The 23846-nt window shown below is 44.3% G+C and overlaps 1 protein-coding gene and 1 long non-coding RNA gene across 2 annotated transcripts in view; one reads left to right on the top strand and one right to left on the bottom strand.

Annotated features, from left to right (window-relative positions):
• Nucleotides 1-23846, top strand: part of MYBPC3 (myosin binding protein C3) — a 122407-nt gene that overhangs the window by 1249 nt on the left and 97312 nt on the right. The window contains exons 2-7 of the mRNA XM_054026533.1: nucleotides 16598-16864; nucleotides 17435-17542; nucleotides 18285-18377; nucleotides 18511-18659; nucleotides 20908-21025; nucleotides 23783-23831. Of these exons, the coding sequence (XP_053882508.1) occupies nucleotides 16598-16864; nucleotides 17435-17542; nucleotides 18285-18377; nucleotides 18511-18659; nucleotides 20908-21025; nucleotides 23783-23831 (784 nt within the window). The remainder of the gene's footprint in view (nucleotides 1-16597; nucleotides 16865-17434; nucleotides 17543-18284; nucleotides 18378-18510; nucleotides 18660-20907; nucleotides 21026-23782; nucleotides 23832-23846) is intronic.
• Nucleotides 2326-23846, bottom strand: part of LOC128836336 (uncharacterized) — a 41590-nt gene continuing 20069 nt past the window's right edge. Inside the window, exons 2-3 of the long non-coding RNA XR_008444765.1 lie at nucleotides 7481-7671; nucleotides 2326-2469 (exon numbers count right to left, since the gene is read on the bottom strand). This is a non-coding gene — a long non-coding RNA (uncharacterized LOC128836336). The remainder of the gene's footprint in view (nucleotides 2470-7480; nucleotides 7672-23846) is intronic.

The following is a 23846-nucleotide window of genomic DNA, read 5'->3' as shown; positions in this document are numbered from 1 at the left end:
ATACTAAGTCTGAGCATTTACACTTAAGGGCAGAATCTGCTCTCAGTGAGACTTGTGTAAAATGGAAGTGATTCAGATCAGAATCACTCACATACATGTGACTTTTTACAAGCACACATTTTTCAGGGATAGTCAATAGCAGCTGTTTAGTGTTTATTTTAAGCTATTGGAGGCTTGTGTACAGCTTGATGGCTGTTCAGTTTCTTAGCAATATACTGTTAGGGTGGACAGAGAAGAAATATTCCCTACTTGTTCAAACCTAGATACATTAAGAAGCACTTTTGGTTGAAACATTTGCTATGTTATGTCCTCTGTGCAGCCACATTTACTGCCTCTGGCACTTATTACACTAAAGAATTCTAGAGACCCAGGCCTCATAAATAAGGTCATGTGTCCAGACCAAGGGAAGTGCCTGGCAGACAGAATATTCAGAGGGCTTATACTCAAACCAGCTCAGTAAGAGCCTCTTCATCATGAACAAAAACATCCCGAAACACTATATCTTGATGTTTTCTGGTATTTTTTCCCTTATTTCTAATTATTCAATAAAATACATGATTGCCAGTGATTCTATGAGGCATCATTCAATTTCTTCACAAAACAAAGGACTGAAGAGGGGTTATTCTCTCCAAAAGCATTGACGACTTCTGTGGTGATTTCCAGTTTGAGCAACCTCTTAAACATTGATTATGGTCAGGATCTATAGAATTCAGACCTAAATGCTTTAAACAAACATGGAACTGATTTCTTGAAAGTGAGACAGGCACTTTATTCCATTAAATGCAAGTATATTCTAATAAAGGTCTTTTTCTCCATAGTTCAATAAACAGTCAAAGTGCTCTTTCAGGGCTAGTTATTTAATATTGATTTGAGATATTATTGCTAGAATCATAGTAATAACTGATTTAGAATCTCCCTGTGATAATGCATATGCATACATGCAACAAGCCTTTGATAGCTGCAACTCTTTGAAACAGTTGCCAATCTTTTTATAAAAGCAAATCAATCATAAAAAATGTTTCCTCCTTTTCTTCCTTATATGGGAAAGATAAAAACAGGATGCGGTGGGGTGGTGAGGAGAGGAAGCAAAAGTTACACTGGACTTTTATCCAGGATTTTACACATAGTCAGTAACAGTTTTATCATCTCATGACTTGTCGTGGCTAGAAGCTTATTTGGAACCCACTAGAAAGCTAAGATTCCAGCTTTTCCATTGATATACATACTGCATTTATTTCTAGCCCAGCGAAGTTATAACATCTCAGATCATGATATTACAAGAGCCTTATAAATAATCGTTACCATCATTTGTAGACATTTAATAAGATTAGTAGTACTAATCTTTGTCATTCAGATACATGTACATTCACGGGGACACATCCTCAACTGGTAATGCTCCATTGAAATCAATGGAGCTATGTCAATTTACACCAGCTGAGTATCTAATCCCATGGTAATTAAGGCATCCTGACTTTCTGGGTATAGGGTTGAAAATACAGTAGTAAGCAAATTTACAGATTCTAAGCATTTGCAAAGATTATTTTATCTATGCTAGATTTTAAGAGTATCTTGTGATGTAGCATGAAATTTTTATACTTATATGCAGTATCAATTAGAACTAGGCTCTATACCATGTTCATCACCTTGGTATTAAATACCTACACAGATAAACCCTTATACCACACTATCACTTTATAGCTGTTGTACCTACTAAAGAGTGCAAAACAGTTTCCATTTTAACACATTTGTATGTATGCTCAGAACTTTGACTTTCATCTTTTGTAGTCAAGTTGCACTTTTCAAAAAATTCTATCTTTGAGCAGAGACCAAATATGAAAAGTTTAAACTTAAACAGCCAAAGGGATGTTATGAGCCTGTCAGAAGCAAATTAACACACCACCACAAGCATTCTTGCCACCTCTCAAATGTTTGTGAGAATAACAGTTGAACTTTGATACATCAAACTTGTCATGTAAAAAGACCTTTAAAGAAATATGCACTTTGTTAAATATGGAAGAGAGAGTCTAGGAATGTTGAGCACTTCTGAAACCTGGCCATTTATATTTAGTTACCTAAATATAGATTGAGAAGTATAGAGTTAGAGACCTAGATTAGAAAATGTTGGCCAAGGTTTATAATAGAACCTGATTGCAGCTTTAAGCATGGAGAAGCTATAGCTACTACATAAGACATAGCTTGTAAACCCTTATGTAGATTATAAACTGTTTGGGGCTATGCTTGCATAGTGCCTAGCACAATGGGGTCCTGGTTCATGGGCTCCAGTATGCTATGTAATACAAATAAATAATTTACATCACCTTTTCTTTTGTAGCTCTGAAGTTTAATCATTGTCCCCATTTTACAGATGGGATTTTGGAGGCACAGACAGGTTGAATGCCCAAGGTCACAAAGCAAGTGTGATTACTTCCAGTCCTTTGTAAATTCTATTAACATGAGCAATCTCCGTTTCTGAAATAGAGGAAAATAAGTTTGAGAGGCTTTATAGCTTTGATCAAGTAATGGTTAAGCCTGTATGTGCAAGAAGCCACTTAGCTCTGACTAAGGAATTTATAGCTCCTTCATACAGTTCAAGAGCTAGGAATTTACATGCCCCTTGCTAAAGTTTGTGGAGCTTTTAACCTGCACAAACTTAACTGCTCCAGTTCTTATCTTAAAGGAAAGAAGAGGGGGGAAAGGAAATGCAAAGAACTAGTATTAACTGTAACATTAAAGCTGCAACATCAAGCCTTGAACTATTCAGGAATTTTTAAAGTTAATATTTTTTTCTGAAATGTTAACTGGGCTTTGTTGCACATGTAATCATTTTACCATAGATATACAGGATCTGCAATAAGGCCAATTTAGCACTGCAGGAGAAACCCTAATTTTTGGTATTTCCTAATTTTGTGATTTTGATTTTACAAACTTCATGTTTTCTGCATTTTCTGCTCATTCCCATCACAAAGCTCTAGTGGAGCTTCCAGTCTGCTTACTGCAGGCTATGTGCCATTCTTTTAGTATATAGTATACAGTCACTTTTTTATTCCAGTGAGCTATATGTGTAGTAGTTGTTTTAAAACTCACTACTAAAGAACTCCTTGTGGCCAGGTCTGGCAGCTCTCTCCCCATCTAGCACCCCTTGACAGTAGCCACCCTAGCCCTCAGCTGGTCCACCTTTTCCCATGACTCAGCCCTCTGGCTTAGTCATGATTTTAAGTCCACACCTTCCAGTGTAATAAAATCCCACAAACAGTTCAATGATGTAAAAACAAGACCTTCAGCACCAACTCCAGGCACTGTTGTCCTCAGTCCCGTCTCTGACACCTCTCTATCATCCCTGTCCCCTTCTCTGGGCTCATATCATCTTGCCAGTAGCTAAAACAGGAACCCAACCCACCCATTACACTCAGTTCCAGCCCAGGGACCCTATAACCAGCAGCCACGGAAAAGCTCCATCCAACTCCTAGCTACAGCCTCCCAGGACTTCTTCCTATTCAGAGCCTCTCCAGGTTAATCCTTTCAGGGACCTCGGCTCTCAGGGCCCTCCTTGGAATCCTCTGACAAACTCAAACCAAAAGTACAAACTCAAACAAATTTTTATCTTCCTCAGGATTGGCCCTCCATGCCTATTAAGTTCCCCTTGCTGTGCCCCTGCCCCCCCAACCACTGCCCAGGACACTCTCCTTAAAAATCCAGATTATGCCCTTTTATCAGGGTTTACCATTGGAGCCTGCACTACCCCACAGTGGCTGATTCATCTTTTTCCTGGCCTCTTACCAGAATTCTCTGTTCAGGAGAAGATACCAGGGCTTACTCTCTGCCTGGACTTCCTCCTTGACCCTCCTGGTTTCACTACTTACTCATCCCAGGGAGCAGCTACAGAATTTCACGCTCCAGACCTCTCCTGTGCTAAACTTCCTGCTTTTTGTACTAACTATCCAGCTCCTTCTCTAGCTGGCTTCATCTCTAATTATTCCTAGCTCAACCTCAGAGGGCAGCTTATTATGTTAATTGGCCTCTCAGGCCCAGGTTACCCCTTTCACGGCCTGTGTGTGGTACAAACCCTACCACACTCCCTTTCTTTCATAGGCTGACCTCTTTTATCTAACAGGGCTTGGTGATGACATGACATCAACAGCATAGTGGGGGAGGGGCCTCATTGAGTGAGAACTTACAACTCCAGGGGTGAAGAAGGAATCTAAAAATAAACAAAAAATCCCCCATCAAGTTTAAAATCTCTTCTGTGTGGGCTATGCCTCTTCTGCACTACACGTTGGAACATGCATAGAATCATAATAGTCCTGAACCACTTCTTTCTCCACAGAGAGCTGGTCACCTCCTTCCCATGCTGTGCTGCCCAGTGCAGTAGTCTGGGAGCTGACCTTGTTCATGAAGACAGAGGCAAAAAAAGCATTGAGTACATTAGCTTTTTCCACATCCTCTGTCACTAGGTTGCCTCCCTCATTCAGTAAGGGGCCACACTTTCCTTGACTTTCTTCTTGTTGTTAACATACCTGAAGAAACCCTTCTTGTTACTCTTAACATCTCTTGCTAGCTGCAACTCCAAGTGTGATTTGGCCTTCCTGATTTCACTCCTGCATGCCTGAGCAATATTTTTATACTCCTACTTGGTCATTTGTCCAATCTTCCACTTCTTGTAAGCGTCTTTTTTGTGTTTAAGATCAGCAAGGATTTCACTGTTAAGCCAAGCTGGTCACCTGCCATATTTATTATTCTTACTACATATCGGGATGGATTTGTTCCTGCAACCTCAATAAGGATTCTTTAAAATACAGCCAGCTCTCTGTATATGCTCTTCTGTACATTACTTAAAAATCCAGGAGTTGTAGGGTATGGTTTTTCCCCTTAATACTTGTGCCAAATTATTCACAGAATATAGGTGACAACTTAAATTGCAACCAAATTTTACAGTTTTTTTCATATATAATATCTCTTTATGATTAAAGAGATACTTTCCTGGCAAGAATGGAGAACACCTATCAACATTTGAAGCAAACAGGAATTGCTCTTCTTGCAGAAGAAACACAAGGTATGTCTACACTGCAATAAAACACCCATGGCTAGCCTGGGTCAGCTGGCTCAGGCTCATGGGGCTACAATATTGCAATGTAGATGTACGGACTCAGGATGGAGCCTCCCCCTGCATGGGGTCCTAGAGCCCAGGCTCTAGTCCGAGACAGAGCAAGTACACTGCGATTTTATAACCCCGCAGCCCAAATCCCCTGCAAGCCCGAGTCACCTGACATGGGCCAGCCATGGGTCTTTTATTGCAATGTAGACATACCCACAGAATCCTAAACTCATGACTTGTCAGGGGCAAAAAATGATGAAAGAAATGATTTATTAGTGCTTAAATAATTTACTTCTAGAGAAATTTGTCCTGCTACCTCATTGCATGCTTCATATTTTCTCAGCATCCTAACAAAGTTATTCTGCCATTCCCTAAAGTACTCTTGAAACCAAACTCTGCAGCCTGGCTCTGGAACTCTGACCGGGGGCAGCTGGTCATCGGGAGCTAATAGAGCTAATGCCCACCAATAACTGTATAGCATTGTGATGCCATACAGTCCCATCTCCAGCTACTGGGGGACTCCTGATGGGGCTGGAGCGCCTGGAGTATACAGTACAGCTGGCTGCCACTACAGGACCCTTGCTCCTGCAGCAAATAGACTGGAAGCAGGAAAGGGAGGAGTCACAGCACATCTTTTGTGGGGCTATTTCAGATCACAGGCTCCTTGCTTCCTCGCTCTTTTGGAGTGGGATTTTGAGCAAAATAGTACACACCTCTATGTGTGACATTTCATACAATTTTTAACTTGCTAATTTGCATAATTGGAATTAATTTGGATATAGCCATGAACATCAGTTTTGGCATCTGTATGGATTTAGTGCTGATGAAGGATACTGGAGTGGCATCACATTTCTCTCACAGGGTAATCCCTGACCAGTGGGAAAAGGCAATGGGCAGAAAGGACCTTATTCTTTGCTCTTCTCAAAAGAGATGAGGTGGGAAGGCTTGTAGGGAGCCAGACATGACCAGGGAAGTGTGATGGGGTTGCAGTTGCTGAGAAGGTTGGTACAGAATGGTGGTATTTAGTTTTTCCTTTTATCAGCCCCCTGCCTCTACCTCGTCCCCCACAACAGCTTGTCATCTCTGTCCCCTTCAGCAGCACCTGTCATGCATCATCTTCAATAGCTCCTGTTTCCCCCTTTCCCTCCTCCTGTAGTGCCTCCTTGCCCCTGCCTGTGAGGCTGCCTCCTTGCCTCTCTGCTGCTCCATGTGGCGGAGAGCTGACAGGGGGTAGAGAGGGGCTAGAAGGGGTGTCAGAGGCCACCTAGCTGCTTCTTCAGCAGGTGCTACAGTGGCTCCTGGTGGCAGCCAGCCTGAAGTATAGCCCAAGCCCTCCTGAATGTGTGATGAGGTCAGAGTTGCACGAATGCTTGAGAGGCAGCTTGCGTTTATGAATGTCACACAAACGCATGTCATTTGGCAGGTCTGCCCTGGTGAGGGATGGTATGGGAGAGGCATATTGTGAGCATGGGAGTGTCCGATAGGGGAGACTTCAGTGTTGAGAACCATAGAAATGTAAGACTGGCAGGGACCTTGTTAGGTCATCTAGGCCAGTCCCCTGGTTTTGATGTGTCAAGTGGTTGAGAGTAGGCAGAAGAAGGATTCTCAGCTTAAGTGTGGGTGAGGGATGGGGGTGAGAAGGTTGAGCTGATGGGGGCTAAGGATGTTTTGAGCTGGCAGGGAGATGGATTAGGCTAATAGGATTGTGTGCAGAAGAGAATAGAATCAATAGGTGTACTGGGGTGTGTGGGTGTATGCAGACAGTAGGGGAAAATATTAAGGTGCAGTAGAACCTCAGAGTTACGAACACCTCGGGAATGGAGGTTTGGAGGTTGTTCATAACTCTGAACAAAACATTACAGTTGTTTTTTCAAAAGTTGCATAGAATCATAGAACTGGAAGGGACCTCGAGAGCTCATCTAGTCCAGTTCCCTGCACTCATGGCAGGACTAAGTATTATCTATTATTAAGGCTCCATGTTTGTCACAATTCCGTGACTTCCGCAGCAGCCCGTGCTGCTGGCCCAGGAGCCGCCTGAGCAGCTCGTGCAGCCCCTAGGCCAGTTGCACTGGCTGCTGCTGGGGCAGTCTCAGGCCCCCTCCCACCAGCAGGAGTTTGGGTGTGGGAGGGCCCAGGGCTTGGGATTGGGGGCGGCGCTTACCTGGGGGGAGCTCCCTGGAAGAGTGACAGGAACTCCCCTCCCTCAGCTCCTAGCTCCACGTGCTACTTCCGCCCACAGGCACCGCCCCCGCAGCTCCCATTGGCCATGGCTCTCAGCCAATAGGAGCTGCAGAACCAGGGCTTAGGGCGAAGCGGAGGCAGCATGTGGAGCTAGAGGTCGCTGCTTCCCAGGAGCTGGATAGGGAACCTGAAATTTCTGAATCTTACCTGAATCTTCTTTACATAGGAGCATCCAGCCTCAGGAAAGTAGTTTTGCAAAACCAGTTTGTCAGGTGAGCTTTTGGGTGAATCCAACACCCATTTTTCTTCAGTGGGAATATTTCCATTGACTTTAAAGGCCTTTAGCAGGAAGGTTCAGAGACAGAGTTGCTCATAAACCCTTACATGTGTATTTAGTGCTAAGAAAGGAAACAAGAGATTGATGTGATGGAGAAGAAGTTATCAGTGGAAATATAGTTCTGGCTAGCAATTTATTTTTATTGAGTTGTCTAATGTAAATGTAAGAAACATAATCCTCTTGCAGTGTCTGCAATCGATCAGACAGTCTTGTCAGGGATGCATGTCCTGAAATGTTGCTACTTGTAGGTTGAAACCTTTACAAGCCATAGTGTTAAGTAATTAATATATTTATGAATTCTCCTGTGGCTAATGGGATGAGTGATAATGATGGAACTTTTACAAAAATGTCTAAGGCCTGGTCTACACTGCAAGGTTAGGTCGAATTTAGCAGTTAGGTTGATTTTATAAGGAATGCATCTACACAACCAACCCCGTTCCATTGACCTAAAGGGTTCTTAAAATCGACTGCTGTAATCCTCCCTGATGAGGGGAGTAGCGCTAAAATCAACCTTCCTGGATCGAATTTGGGGTACTGTAGACGCAGCGCTGTGAAATTCAATGGTATCCCAGAGTGCTCCAATGTCACCACTCTGGACAGCACTTTCAACTCTGATGCACTAGCCAGGTACACAGAAAAAGCACCGGGAACTTTATTTCCTGTTTGGTCAGCGTGGCGAACTCAGCAGAAGGGGTGACCATGCAGTCCCAGAATTGTAAACGAGCTCCAGTATGGAGTGAATGGGAGCCATTGGATTTGATTGATGTATGGGGAGAAGAATCTGTACAGTCAGAACTCCAATCTAGCAGATGAAATGCGTATATATATATGCCAAAATTGCACAGGGCATGGTGGAGAGAGGCTACAACATGGATGCACAGCAATGCTGTGTGAAAATTAAGGAGCTCAGGCAAGCCTACCAAAAGACAAAGGAGGCAAATAGTCGCTCCAGGTTAGAGCCCCAGACATGCTACTTCTATGATCAGCTGCATGCCATTCTAAGGGGGGACCCTACCACTTCCCCACCACTGTCCGTGGACACCTGCAAGGTGGCAGCCTCACACAACATGGAAGAGGATTTTGTAGATGAGGAAGAGGAGGAGGAGGAGAATGCGCAGCAGGCAAACAGAGAATCCATTCTCCCCTGCAGCCAGGACCTTTTCCTCATCCTGGAGCAAATACCCTCCCAGGGCAAATTGTTCCTGGTCCCTGAAGGCGGAGAAGGCACTTCTAGTGAGTGCAGATTTGTAACTACACTACAGGGGTTAAAAGCAATTGTGTTTAGTGTTTGATTTGTCCTGAACAATTGGGATGCATTTGTGGCCAGTACAGCTATTGGAAAAGTCTGTTAACGTGTCTGGGGATGGAGAGGGAATCCTCCAGGGATATCGCCATTAAGCTCTCCTGGAGGTACTCTGAAAGCCTTTGCAGAAAGTTTCTGGGGAGGGCTGCCTTATTTCATCCTCCATGGTAGGACACTTTACCACGCCAAGCCAATAGCAAGTAGTCTGGAATCATTGCAGCACAAAGCATGGCAATGAAAGGTCCCGGGTTTTGGTTGTATTCAGGCAACATTTGGTCTTTATCTTTCTGTGTCAGCCTCAGGAGAGTGATATTCATGGTCACCTGGTTGAAATAGGGGACTTTTTGTAAGGGAACAGTAATACCCACTGTTTGGTGATCCCTGACCCATTAGACCTCGGTCATGCTGGGCTGTTTATGCTTGCCTAAGAGGGATCATCCCGGAGAAAAGCCACATGGAGGGAGGGGGAGGGGCGTGCTGCACATCCACCCCAAAACCGCAGCCCCTTATTTTAAATTGCAACCGCAGCCCCTCCTTTTAAACAGCAAACCCAATCAGCATTGGTTGCCACGGGAAAGGAGGGCGCTGCAGTTTAAAACCATTCTCACATGTTATGAACGTGGAAGAAGCCAACCTTGTGTGGCCTTTGGCTTACCATGGCTGCCTGGAAACCGAAATTCTGTTGCCCAGTTGCTGTGTGTGATGTGTCACCATAGCAGCAGACACTCAATATAAAAGGCAAAATACGACCTTGTACCTAAAACACATGTGCTGTCTACTGTGAATTGCTTGATTCACTGTGAGTCTCCCTTTTGTTCTCAGAAATGTATCTTCTTAAATTCTACTCTCCCTTTACCGCCCCCTGCAGCTGCAAATGTTTCTATGCTCCCCATATCAACTCCATCCCTGAAGTTATCGCAGATTAGAAAGCGAAAAAAAATGCACTCGCGATGACGTTTTCAGAGCTCATGCAGTCCTCCCGCACTGAGAGGGCACAGCTGAATGCATGGAGACATTCGATGGCAGAGGCCAGGAAAGCATACAGTGAGCGTGATCGGAATACGCAGGAGGAGATGCTGAGGCTAATAGAGGAGCAAATGGACATGATGAGGCATCTGGTGGAGCGGCAGGAAAGGCAACTAGAGTTCAGAACCCTGCTGCATCCATTGTGTAACCGCCTGCCCTCCTCACCAAGTTCCATATCCTCCTCACCCAGACACCCAAGAACGCGGGGGTGGCGGAGGCTCTGGGCACCCAGCCACTCAACTCCAGGGGATGGCTCAAGCAACAACAGGCTGTCATTCAAACAGCTTTGATTTGTAGTGTGGCTACAATAAGCAATGTGACCTTGTCTTTCCCTCCTCCCCCACCCCACCCAGGCTACTTTTTACTAATCAGCATTACCAGTGATCTCAAGTTTTTTTTTTAAGAACGAATGGATTCAGAACAATAGTGACTATTTCCTGTGCCAGCTGTGGTCAAAGGGGCAGAGGGGGATTGGCTTACAGGGAAGTACATTCACCAAAGGGGGTGGCTTTGCATCAAGGACAAACACACACAACTGTCACACCGTTGCCTGGTCAGTCATTAAACTGTTTTTCAAAGGCTCTCTGATGCGCAGTGAGCCTCAGTGTGCTCTTTTTATTGCCCTGGTGTCTGGCTGTTCAAAATTGGTCACTAGGTGATTTACCTCAACCTCCCACCCCACCATAAACGTCTCTCCCTTACTCTCACAGAGATATCTGCTCAACAAGCAGCAATAACAATGGGAATATTGCTTTTGCTGAGGTCTGACCTGCTCAACAAACAGCCCCAGCGCCCTTTTAAACACCCAAAGGCACATTCTACCACCATTCTACACTTGCTCAGCCTATAGTTGAACTGCTCCTTACTCTGTCTAAGCTTCATGAGCCATGGGAGCAAGAGGTAGGCTGGGTCCCCAAGGATAACTATTGGCATTTCAACATCCCCAAAGGTAATTTTCTGGTCTGGGAAGAAAGTCCCTTCTTGCAGCTTTTCGAACAGCCTAGAGTTCTGAAAGATGCAAGTGTCATGCACCTTTCCTGACCAGCCCACTTTGATGTCGGTGAAATGGCCCTTGTGATCCACCAGTGCTTGCAACACCATTGAGAAGTACCCCTTGTCGTTTATGTACTCTTTGGCAAGGTGGTCCAGTGCCAAGATATGTGGAATGCATATCCCTATCTCCCCACCACAGTTAGGGAACCTCATTGCAGCAAAGCCATCCATTATGACCTGCACATTTCCAAGAGTCACTACGCTTGTTAGCAGAAGGTTATAGATTGCCTTGGCTACTTAGATCACTGCAACCCCCATGGTAGATTTGCCCATTCCGAATTGATTACCGACTGATTGGTAGCAGTCAGGCTTTGCAAGCTTCCACCAGGCTATCGCCACTCACTTCTCAACTTTCAGGGCAGGTCTCATCTTGGTATTCCTGCGCATCAGGGCAGGGGAAAGCAACTCGCAAAGTTCCATGGAAGTTCCCTTATGCATGTGAAAGTTTTGCAGCCACTGGGAATCATCCCATACCTGCAAAACTATGCGGTCCCACCAGTCTGTGCTTGTTTGCCGGGCCCAGAATTGGCGTTCCACTGTATCCACATGCCCCAATGCCACCATGATATCTCAACTGCCACATCCCATGCTTTCAGGAACGTCTGTGTCCTTGTGCTGGCAGCTCCTAGCTAGGCTCCGCCCATACTGCAGGATAATACGTGAGGTGTTTACAATGCTCACAAAAGCAGTGTGCAGGTGAGCGGGCTCCATGCTTGCCGTGCTATGGTGTCTGCACAGATAACCCAGGAAAGAAGGGCGCAAAACGACTGTTTGCAGTTGCTTTCAAGGAGGGAGGAAGGGGAGGTGCTATAGAAGTGCAAAGTATTATAACTAAACAAAGGGCATGGGTCAAATTCTTTGCTGGTGTAACTCCATTGAAGTCAAATGAGGTATGCCAGCAGAAAACCTGGCAGACCTATCTAGATGGTGCACAATGGACAGATAATATTACTAGCAATAGATCAGCTATAAGAAGTAGAGTGCATGGTGAAGCATGAATATGACCTAAACATTTTAGAGTATTTCACACTTCAGTTCACTCATATTTAAAAAGTGGAATCAGAAGTTTAAAGCTAGTTCTCAGATTTACTGAGGTGTATGTGGAAGTGAAGGTAGCTGCTGGAGCAAAACAAACAAACAAACAAAGACACAAAACAAAACAAAAAAGAGACATGAAATTTGCAGAAGTGGATATAAATTAAATAGGCAATGGAATTTATAATTGATTATGAACACATGATCAATGAATGGGGAAAGTCAACAAAAAGGTGCTACAATGATTTACAAAAAAAATATTCAAAGTAGGAACAAGAATCTTGATAGCCGGTGTTCTTAAATACGTGTAAATTTTGTGGAGATTAACAAATGACAAGAGATTTGACTAGTGCCCTAATATGAACACAAAGTAATAACTCTGAATCACAATAAAACTCCACATTCCCAAATAAGGAGACAGGATGCCAATGAGTTGAAGTCACCTCAGAAGGCAAGTCAGGAGATGGTACATGCTCCAGACATGCCCATCAAGTATGCACATCAACCAAAATGAATAATCTGCCCTTACTCTTGTTCATTTTAGTCACTTTACTATTACTTGAATTCTCAGCACTGAGGAAAGCACCAATTTAAATAAGGGGGCATGTAAAGGAAACTTTTGATACAGCATGTTATTAATTAGCAGAAATAGTGTCAGAGTATTATGTAGGCAAATGTTTTAGTAACTTTCAATAACAGATTAGACATTTGAATGCACATAGGTGGGATAAAATTATAAGGCCTAACTTTAGGGTGGTTTTATCCTGCTGGAGAAGGCTTGAGCATTGGCCACTATCAAAGAAAAGATAGCAAGACTAAATGAACCACTGGTTTATTCTGCTACAACAAGAGGTGATATACTGAATAAATATACCATTAGTCTTCTGATATGGCAATGGGAATAGATACTGAACTAGATGGTGTTGGTTTACTACAGTACAGAAATTCTTACTGTGACTGTGCACTCCATATGATGTTATGAAAATATGCTAATGAGTGTGACTATAATGTAACTAGAATATGCTTCATGGAAAATGTCTCTTGTAAGGTATTACAAAGCTTATAATCTACTGAGTGGTCATCCTATTTGTATAAATGTATCATTCTTGTATCTGAAACTAGAAATATGAAATATAACTCTGAGGTCCTATTGTAATTATGCAAAGTGTGGGCCATTAATGGTGGCTTGGAATCTTGATGGCTCCCATTAACCAGGACAATTGGTTGTGTGACAAAGTTCCAAGCCTGTACTGGTAGGTCCCGCGTAGGGTAACCAGATGTCCCAATTTTGTAGGGATAGTCACAATTTTTGGGTCTTTTTCTTATATAGGCTCCTATTACCCCCCACTCCATCCCGATTTTCACATTTGCTGTCTGGTCACCCTAGTCCTGCGCTTCTGGGCAGATTCAGTGGCCTCAGAAACTTGATAAGGCCCCAATGTGACCTCCCTTTCTCAGTGTAGTGGCAAGAGTCACAGCCTATTGAGTTACTTTCATCACCTGCCAATATGGGAGATGGGAAGGGAGAATACCCAACAGTCTCTGTTGCTCCGAAGAGCTCAGTAGGCACAGTTCGGCCTCCTGCCTGGACCAAGTCCTGCTTCCCTTCTCCAGGGGATCTCTGTAGAGTATGGGGGGAGGAACCCAGGCCCGCCCTCTACTCCAGTTTCCATCACAGGGACCCTAATGGTAGCAGCTGTTGGCGGCTTTCCCTCCACCACTGATGCTGCTTTGATTCCCTGGGCCACTTCCGCCATGGTCCCCTTTTCCTAGCTTCACCCTTACCTCAGGATTCAGCAATGCTTTCTCTCCTCCAGCTCCTTTCAACTCAGCTCCCTAGAGGGCACTGGAAGGAGAGCTTTTAAACAGTATAAGTGGGACCTTGATTGGTTCCAGCTGTCTCCATTAGCCTAATGGCCTTAATTGGTTAATTGGTATCACGTGTCTTAATTGCCCAGGAGTAGCCTTTGTTTGGCTATCCAGGGAACAGGGACCTGCTCATTTTGAAGGCTGATATACCTACCTTCCATCACTCTCATATTCCTCCGGTCTGAATCTGTCACAGTTGTAATGACTCTGTTTACTTGTAAGTCTTCCTGTATACCTATGTGCTGGCAAGCGGGTAATGAAGTCTTACAGTGACATGTGATCATGTCACCTGAACTGGAGTCCATCTTTAACCTGGGGCTTTTCCATCTAGAAGGAAGGGTGGGAACCCAAAGAGGGATAAATGATTCCTGCATTGTGCAAAAGCTATATAAGGGGGTGGAACAGAACAAATGGGGCAGCAGTTATGAGAAATCCCCTACCTACCACCTAAGCTGGAACAAAGACTGTACCAGGGGAAAGGATTGGGCCCAGACTAGAAGGAGGCTAGTTTGTCAAAGAAGCTTGTTGGAACATCTCTGAGGGTGAGATTTACCTGCATTTAGTTTTTTCTGTATTAGGCTTAGACTTGTGTATTTTTGATTTATTTTGCTTTGTAGTTTACTTTGTTCTGTCTGTTATTACTTGGAACCACTTAAATCCTACTTTTTGTATTTAATAAAATCACTTTTTACTAATTAATACTTGGGGGTGGGGGACAAACAGATGTGCATCTCTCTCAATCAGTGTTATAGAGGATGAATAATTTATGAGTTTACCCTGTATACGCTTTATACATGAATTTATTTGGGGTTTGGACTCCATTAGGAGCTGGACATCTGATTGCTGGAGACAGGGGCACTTCTTAAGCTGTTTTCAATTAAGCCTGCAGCTTGTGGGGGACGCGGTTCAGACTTGCATCTGTGTTTGCAACAGGCATGCGTCAAACAAGGCAAGGTACTGGAGTCTCACACTGGCAGGAAAAACGGGCTCAGAGGTAGTCCCAGCACACCAGGTGGCAGTCCCAAGGGGGTTTCTGTGACCCAATCCGTCACACTTACATTCCTAATTTTTTTTTTTAAATGACTGATGTTTGTACAGGTAACCAAAGAATAATCTCCAGAGAGTAAGCAACTGTAAATCAAATTTTAGGAGAGAAATTTAAGGCTGAAAAAAGTTGCTACTTAAATATTTGTTCATCAAAATGTTAGCATGAAAACAAATTCTTAAATTAATTGATGTTTAAATCTGTCTAGATGGAACTATTTACTTTTATTTATTTCAATTTGGGAAAAAAAAAAAAAAAACACCACTAACTGGAGTTCTAGGCTCGTGTAATTTGAAAAAATAAAACTATACCTCACTGATTATTTGGACCATTGGTGTGCCCTCTATAGGTTTGTCTATACAGCAAGTGGCGGCAAGTCTCAAAGCCCGGGTCAACAGACTTGAGCTCACACTATGGCACAAAAAAGAGCTGTGTAGACATTGCAGCTCGGGCTGGTGCTCAGACTCTGAAGCCTTTCCCTAGGCTTCATAGCCTAGCCTGACCTGCAAAATCATCACAACTGTTCTTAGCGCTGCAGCATGAGTCCCGTGAGCCCAAGTCTGTCAATCCGAACTCTAAGACTCGTTGCTGCTCACTGTGTAGATGTACCTGAAGGAGATGAAAGAGGTCTCACTCAGCTCTCCTCATTGCACAGTATTAAGGCATTATTTCACACCAAAGCAGTCAGTTAGAATAATAATCACTTACACTGACAGTGCAAAATTCTCAGAAGTGGCTAAGAGCTTAGGCATTTGTGAAAATTTTACCCATAGTGCTTTTCACCTCCACTAACCACTATATATACAGGAATCACGTCACTCAATGAAATTAAGCTACCCTGGAATGCAGTATCTGTTTAACACAAATTAAGGCAACAATTAGGACAGGATGTGAATGTGAATCCTGTATCTAAAAAAAACTGCATGGGAAACTCAAGGAGACAGCTTTATGTGTATGTACTGCATCATCATGATACATACCATCACATCCAAGGGGAAGAATTAGAAAATCACAACTGTAGAAATATTGGTTTGAATAGAGGTACAGGAAGACCGGTAGTGTTTCCGACTTAAGCAGGGTCCTTAGTTTGGGAACAGTTTTCAATCCATTATGTATTCTTTCATGACAATATGGAGATTTCACACCTCAATTACAGATACAGAATCAATTAACTGAGATCTAAAGCGAAGTCTTTGCAGAGTCCTGTTAAATTGGTCTGACCATTCCACAGTTGTGGAAACTGTTATATTCACATCTTGCAGAGGCAGATGGGAGGTAGATTGTGGGGGAGGGAAGGCAGACAAAAGCTGTTGTAGACACAAAGGGCTTGTCTATACTTACCGCGCTGGTTCGGCGGCAGGCAATCGAACTTCTGGGTTCGATTTATCGCGTCTAGTCTGGACGCGATAAATCGAACTCAGAAGTGCTCCCCGTCGACTCCGGTAATCCTGCTCGCCGCGAGGAGTACGCGGAGTCGACGGGGGAGCCTGCCTGCCGCGTCTGGACGGCGGTAAGTTCGAACTAAGGTATGTCGACTTCAGCTACGTTATTCACGTAGCTGAAGTTGCGTACCTTAGTTCGATTTGGGGGTTTAGTGTAGACCAAGCCAAAGTCTGCCTACAAGGAAACAAACAGGTGAACCCTCTCTCTTTTTAGCTTCTGCTTTCACCAAGAAGCCAAAGACAACAGAGGTAGTGGAAGGAGACACAGCTGTGTTTGAAGCAGAGACTGAAAAGACTGGCATCAAGGTAAAATGGCAGCGAGCTGGAGCAGAAATGTTTGAAAACGAGAAGTATATCATCAAGGCTGAGGGGAACAAGCATTCACTCACTATCAATAACATTGGAAGAGAGGATGATGCAACATATGCTGTAATTGCAGGGAGTTCCAAGGTCAAATTTGACCTCAAGGTCAAAGAGCCAGGTATGGTAGTATCTCCTAAACCACTTTAGCTTATTCAGAATTGCAAAGTCAACCATTCAGAAATCATGAGCTGGGCCCATAAAAATGAGATTTTAATAATAATAATAAATGTGAGGTTTATTTTTATTTGCCCTCTGGTGCCTGAATCTCACACACCAGCAAATTGTTTTTAAAAGTTCATAAATTAAAAAGTTACTTTTTCATCACTGCTGTTTCTATGTACATCACAGAAGCAAAAGGTAGAAAAATTCTTCAAAACATCTAAAATTTGATATGTCAAAATTATGGCATTTAATGCAAAAATTCAAACATCTCCATTGAGAGAGAGAGAGAAGAGGGTTCTTAACCATCCCAGCTCAAAGCTTGGCAAAGGTAAGCTATTATTATCTGGTTAGAAACCTCATAAGGCTGGTACCTTCCAAGGCAGTGCACCTTCCAAGCTCTACAAGACAATAGCCAATTTCCTGTGCATTTCCTAAGGCTCACTGAAGAGATGCTCCTCTGCACAACTCTCAAGTACATCCCAGAAATACATGGCTTTCTGTAACCTTGCTTTCCATTCCATTTCAGAAAAGTCTGAGGCAGTTCTTCCTACTGAAGCTGTTTGTACCCCAATGGTCTCAGAGTCACCTACACCAGCAGAGACACAACCAGCAGAATGCAGCAAGAGTTCCGAAGGTTTAAAAAAAAAAAAAAAAAATGCTAGGACTAACCCTAATCCAGTGGCTCTCAACCTTTCCAGACTATTGTACCCCTTGCGAGAGTCTGATTTGTCTTGTATACCCCCACGTTTCACCTAATTTAAAAACTATTTGCTTAAAAAAATCAGACATAAAAATACAAAAGTGTCGCAGCAACTATTATTGAAAAATTGCTTACTTTCTCACTTTTACCATATTATTATAAATCAATTAGAATATAAATACTGTACTTACATTTCAGTGTATGGTATATAGAGCAGTATAAACTAGTCATTATCTGTACGGTAGACAATGGTAGAGATCATCCTTGAATCGAGGGATCACTAATCAATCATGGTTGTATAAAATTTTAGTTTGTACTGACTTTGCTACTGCTTTTTATGTAGCTTGTTGTAAAATTAGGCAAATATCTAAATGAGTTGATGTACCCCCCGCCCCCCAAAGACCTCTGTGTACCCCTGGTTGAGAACCACTGCCCTACTTGACCCAGTGAAAGAAAGAATAGGGACAAGGGATCCCAACATTGATAGTGGGGTAAAACAGGACCTGGAGGAAGAAGACAAGTGATAAGCCCCAGCCAAGTGGGAATAAGGAACTATGGAAGAAATAGGAAATATCTGCGTGGAGAAGAATATTGAAATGATGTAAAGGATTCACTGTATAGATTAGAGGCTGAAATGGACAGAGTTAATAAATCCAGTTATTTGTTTCAGTTCCAGCTCCAGCTCCAGCTCCTGAGGCTCAGCCAGAGCTGCCTCTGGACCCTGTTGGTCTCTTTGTGACACGGCCTCAGGATGGAGAAGTGACTGTCGGTGAGTAAAAGACTTGATTTTTGTAAGCTGCTAAGCGACTACCTTTGTCTCTCTATATATAGCAACGATCTAACAGATCTAACAAATACTAAACATCACTCACAGCCTTATCTTAACCTGTCTCCCTTTCAAGGTGGAAACATCACATTCACTTGCAAAGTCGCAGGTGCCAGCATGCTGAAGAAACCATCAGTTAAATGGTTCAAGGGAAAGTGGATGGACCTGGGAAGCAAAGTGGGGAAACATCTTCAGCTGCATGACAGCTATGACCGAAACAACAAGGTACAGCCAGCAAAGCAGAGCTCTCAATCTCTCTCTCTCCTAGCCACTAACCTTTGTTCTGGGGGAAAAGACCTCTTCCCTGGTTGTGACATATTTTGGTACTAAGGTGCCCAAAATGGCACACAGTACCGTATTTCTAATTATGGATACAGATCTATAGTCAGAGGATCTAGACAAAAGTAGAGGCTCAAGGTAGATACTATCACTCCTCGGTTCCATGATAAATAATAAAAGATTTGGAGAACAAAGATTTTTGAGGAAAGGTTCAGCATATGTTCAGTCTGGAGAAGAGTCTGAGTGGAAGTTTGGTAATTGTATGAATACACAATACCAGAAAGAGGACAGGAACACTCACTCAGCAGTGACTACAGAATAGGAATGCATGCAGCCGGAGAAAACAAAGAAATGTGTAAAAAAACCCACATAATTATGATAAAAGTCAGTTTAACAATTTGAATAACAAGAACATCCAACGTGACAATAGTAAGGATTTTAAAAAACAAGTTTGGAAAGCATCTAAACTTTAATTCTTCAGAGTGTAAGCCAACCTCTAACTAATTTGTGTTAGAAATAAATGCTCCTTGTGGGCACACGTAACAGGGTTCAACTCACTGCTGGGGCAACCGCATGTGACTGCCTCTGGGGAATTAGCTCTGCCTGGACTGACACACCTTTCTGTCACTCACTCACTCCATGGTGTCTCTCGCTCTCTGAACTCAGGGTGCTCTCTCCTTGTCACTCGCTCACATCACAGCCCCTCTTCCTCTCTAGGAGTCGCAGTGCTTCTGCTTTGTGGCTTGGCCCTCCAGCCAGGTCATTATACAGTTTTCCCCTTCCAGAAAAGTTTCACTGGACTAGGCGTCTAAGTGCCATTCTAGGCTGTCGTCCCATTCAATACTGTGCCACTTTCCCAGTGGGGGAACCCAGGCCCACCTGCTACTCCAGGTTCCAGCCAAGGGACCCTACAAACAGCGCAGACCTTGTCTGCTGATGTTTCCCTGGGCTTCTTCCTACTTTGCCATCTACAGGCTCTCTTTTCCACTACCCCTTTGGGTAAACCATTCCCTAAGTGTCAGGATCCCAGGACTTCTGTTTTCTCTCCCTTACCCACAGGTTTCATTCTTCTCTCTTCCCTAGGCCCAGAGAGTGACTACAGACTTTCACAGTGCAGCCCTCTTCTGCTCTCCACTCCCAGCTTTATACAAGCCACACCTACTCCTGTCTAGATGGGCCCCATCTTCAATTAGTGCTTGTCAATCAAGCCTCAGTCTCCCCCAGGTGCAGCCTTCCAGTTAATTAGCCCCTTCTGAGCCACTTTAATCCCTTCAGGGGTGGTGTGGGCTGAACATCTCATTGCAACAGGTTAATCTGTAACAGCCTACTGCAGGGTTCCTTGCATCTGACTCTCAGGCAGCTGGTATTGGTCACTGTCAGAGATAGTATCCTGAGTTAGATGGACTCATCTAGTATGACAATTTTCCATGATCTTATTGTATAATTATCCTTACAGGAATATTCAGAGACACTAGCCACTCATACATTGGCGCTGACTGCTTTATTACAGTGGGTAAATTATCATAAATTGCTCAACAAAAATCCATTCCCACCATAAATGAGTCTATAACACGAATTCTCTAGCCCAGAGACAGACAGACACCTGGAACACAAAGAAGCCTGTAGTGCATCACTCTCTCTCCCTGTAGGGATCACGCTAGTGTTATGGTTTGTGATATACTTGCTATGTGTATGCATCTCCACTTCCCTCTACTGGATGGAATATGATAGATTTGCCCATCAGTAACACCAATCCTTCTGAAGGCTGAATTTATGGAACTGCTCTATTAGCTGTATATAGAGGCCTATATTTTTTGGAGATGGAGGACCTGTTCCCCTTGGCCACAAGCATGCAGCTACTTTACCTGATGAGTGTGGTGTCTGTATGTATGCAATCACAGACTAGTACAACAGTACGATTTGCTGCTATCAACATCCTATCCCCTGGAAAACCTCTGCAGATAATGTCCTTTAAGTGTTCAAAGTGGATTAGAGAAATTTTACCTTTATGACAACTCCTCACCCAGCCACAAGTGAGACAGAGTTGTACGTACAGGGAACAAAGTGGGATTTTTAACAAATTCCCGCCTTTGTCTATCACTGTTAATGTTCTGGTGTGCTACATTTGTTTCTATGCATTTTTTACCCTTTTATTTTCTAACTTCCTTGCTCTGTGGGCTGATCTATTTTTTAGGTTTACATCTATGAAATGCACATTATCCAAGCGAAAATGACTTATGCAGGGGGGTATAGATGTGAGGTGTCTACAAAGGACAAATTTGATAGCTGTAACTTCAGCCTGATTGTCCATGGTAAGATTATATGTTTTCAACATTACAGAAATGCGTTGCTAAGTCAGGGGTGAAAGTGGGCCGGTACAGCGTACCGGTAAAAAGCGGCCGCCGGTACCAGCCCATACGCAGCTGACGTTAAAACGCTACCGCGGCAAAGGACCCTGCTTAAAGCGCTGCCATGGCAGTGCTTTAATGTCATTGCCCCTTCCCCACCCCCACCCCCAGGGCTGCCAACAGGGGGGTGGGGGCAAAAGGGGCAGCTGCCCCGGGGCCGGGGATTTAAAAGGCCCTGGGGCTCCCGGCCGCTGCTCCTGTGGCAGCAACTGGAGCCCCAGGCCCTTTAAATGGCTGCCGGAGCACCGGGCGGCACAGGCCAGGCAGCTTGGATGGGCTGGCTGGGGGAGGCTGACCCCCAGCCCCGCCCCTTCCAGGGGCCCAGAGCCAGGCCCCTGTACCAGAAAGAGTTTAATGTTACTTTCACCCCTGTGCTAAGTTAAGCTCTATCTTATCCTCACTCTGTCCTCCCTGTGTACAGAGTAACCTCTCTCCCCAATAAACAGTGGCCACCAGAAGAGGGTGTAAGTCAGTTTGAGAGGAACTGGCAGAGCTATATGTAGGCCCAAAACTAGACTAGCAGGAGTGCAACAGATGTGGACTGAGATGCATTGGCAGGGCTATGGGGGAGGGAGATGGCCTCTAGAAAGAAAAGTAGTATGTAATTCAAGCCAGAACTGAGATGCACTGAAACAACAACATGAAGTAAGCAAAAGGAGAATTAGCCTATATTATTCTTGGCTTTATCCAGACTTCAGTCCCACACTTCCATGAGCACTAATTCAGTAAAATTTAAAAATAAAAGTCTGAGAATTAACTCTAGTCCTAGGTTGCCAAAGGTTCTGTATTTGAACATGGACATTTGAAAAGAAAAAGAAAAGGAAAAAAAAATCTTGGAAAAGTTCAGAAAGCTAACACGTTACTTCCTTTCCTCCTGCCAAATTCAAGCACTGCAGGAGTTTCTGGCAGTATAAAATTGCAACAAGCATAGTTGACTAGTTTTAGCAAGGGATTTACTCTAAACAGTTGCTCTCGTGTGCCTGAGGACAGCTGTATTGTAAAAACTGACCAGTGATTAAAAGGGAAGTACATTTAACCATCTATTTACCTCCTGTGTAGAATAGGTCACCAGGGATTTGGCTAAGACAGTGGGAGCATGATTCACCCTTGCTGGTGCAGTATTTGCACCACTCTCCTTCCTCAGGGGTTGTGTTGAGGAGTGGTAGTTTTAATTTGTGACTGGGGCTCCATAGGAGCCTCACAGCACAAGCACTGACTTTTGTTTTTCCGGGTGGGTGCTCCAACCCCACTTCACTAGGAGACCCTGCTCTCACTGGGCTTCTTCCTGTCACCGCAGGAAGGTATAGGGCAGGGGTCGGCAACCTTTCAGAAGTGATGTGCCGAGTCTTCATTTATTCACTCTAATTTAAGGTTTTGCGTGCCGGTAATGCATTTTAACGTTTTTAGAAGGTCTCTTTCTAAAAGTCTATATTATATAACTAAACTATTGTAGGTAAAGTAAACAAGGTTTTCAAAATGTTTAAGAAGCATCATTTAAAATTAAATTAAAATGCTGATCTCACGCCACCAGCCTGCTCAGTTCGCTGCCAGCCTGGGGTTCTGTTCAGCTAGGCTGGAGGAGGGCTGATCAGGGCCTGCGGCCTGGACCCCAGACCTGGGGGGGAGGGGGGCGGGTTTCAGGGGTCAGGGCAGACAGCTGAGAGTATGGGGGGTGCCGGGCAGAAGGCTGAGTGTGGGGGAGTTCAGGGCAGAGGGGTGGGGGGTGCAGGGCAGAAGGCTGGGGTGCTCGGCTTGTGGGGGTGCTCCCAGCCCCCTGCCCTGAGCAGCTCAGGGCAGGGGGCTGGAAGGGATATGCCCTGTTCCACTCCCTTCCCCCAGGCTCCGTCCCTACCTCTCTCTGCGACCCCTACAGAGCTGTGTGCACGCGGCTGCTCTTCCCCCTCCCTCGCTAGGGCCATCAGCTGATGGGCGCAAGGACGGAGAGGAGGAGGGGCAGGAAAGGAGGGGGAAGAAGAGGGGTAGGGGGGAAGCTTGGCTGCTGCAGAACCAAGCTTCTGCCTCCTGCCCCCGCAGGGGAGAGCGGTGGGCGGGGAGGCTGAGTGAGGCTGGGGGTCGGGACCGCGGCAGGGAGCTGCGTGCCACTCAAAATTGGCACGCGTGACGTAGGTTGCCGACCCCTGGTATAGGGCATAGGTTGACTTTCAGTCACTGGAGGCTCTCCATCCTAAGCTTCTGCTGGCATAGCCGTTTTAAATTGAAGATTAATCAAAACATTTTATAAGCAGCTTCACAGCTGGAAACCTCTCCATGCTTCTGTTAATCAAGGGAATTTATCTTCTGCCTCTACAGATCGATTATAGTTCATTAATGGTAATATTACCATTTGGACCGTCTCTAGCTCCTTTCAACTGAGGAGTTCAATGCATTCATGATGTCAATATTCAGACCAGATTTTACAGAAGACAATGTGACTTTCCCACTGTCAAACTACAAATTAATGTGAAGCTTGGGATAGAAACCCCAGACAGTTACTTGCACTAATCATGGCCACCATTCACTAAGTGATTAATCATAGTTAAAATATAAGATCTTTGAAACAAAAATAGCTTGAAAGGAAAAATTTTTGTAGTGGTGCTGTCTCTTTTTCAAGAACACTCAACTGTTTTCCTCACCCTCCTTTTCTGTTGTATGCCATATCAGAAGCACCAGCAACAGGAGACATGGATATCCGCACTGCCTTCCGCCGAACGTGAGTAGGAAGCTT

Source organism: Malaclemys terrapin, chromosome 4 (genome assembly GCF_027887155.1).
Source record: "Malaclemys terrapin pileata isolate rMalTer1 chromosome 4, rMalTer1.hap1, whole genome shotgun sequence".
Classification (NCBI taxonomy): domain Eukaryota; kingdom Metazoa; phylum Chordata; order Testudines; family Emydidae; genus Malaclemys; species Malaclemys terrapin.
This window is presented reverse-complemented; position numbering and strand designations above follow the sequence as displayed.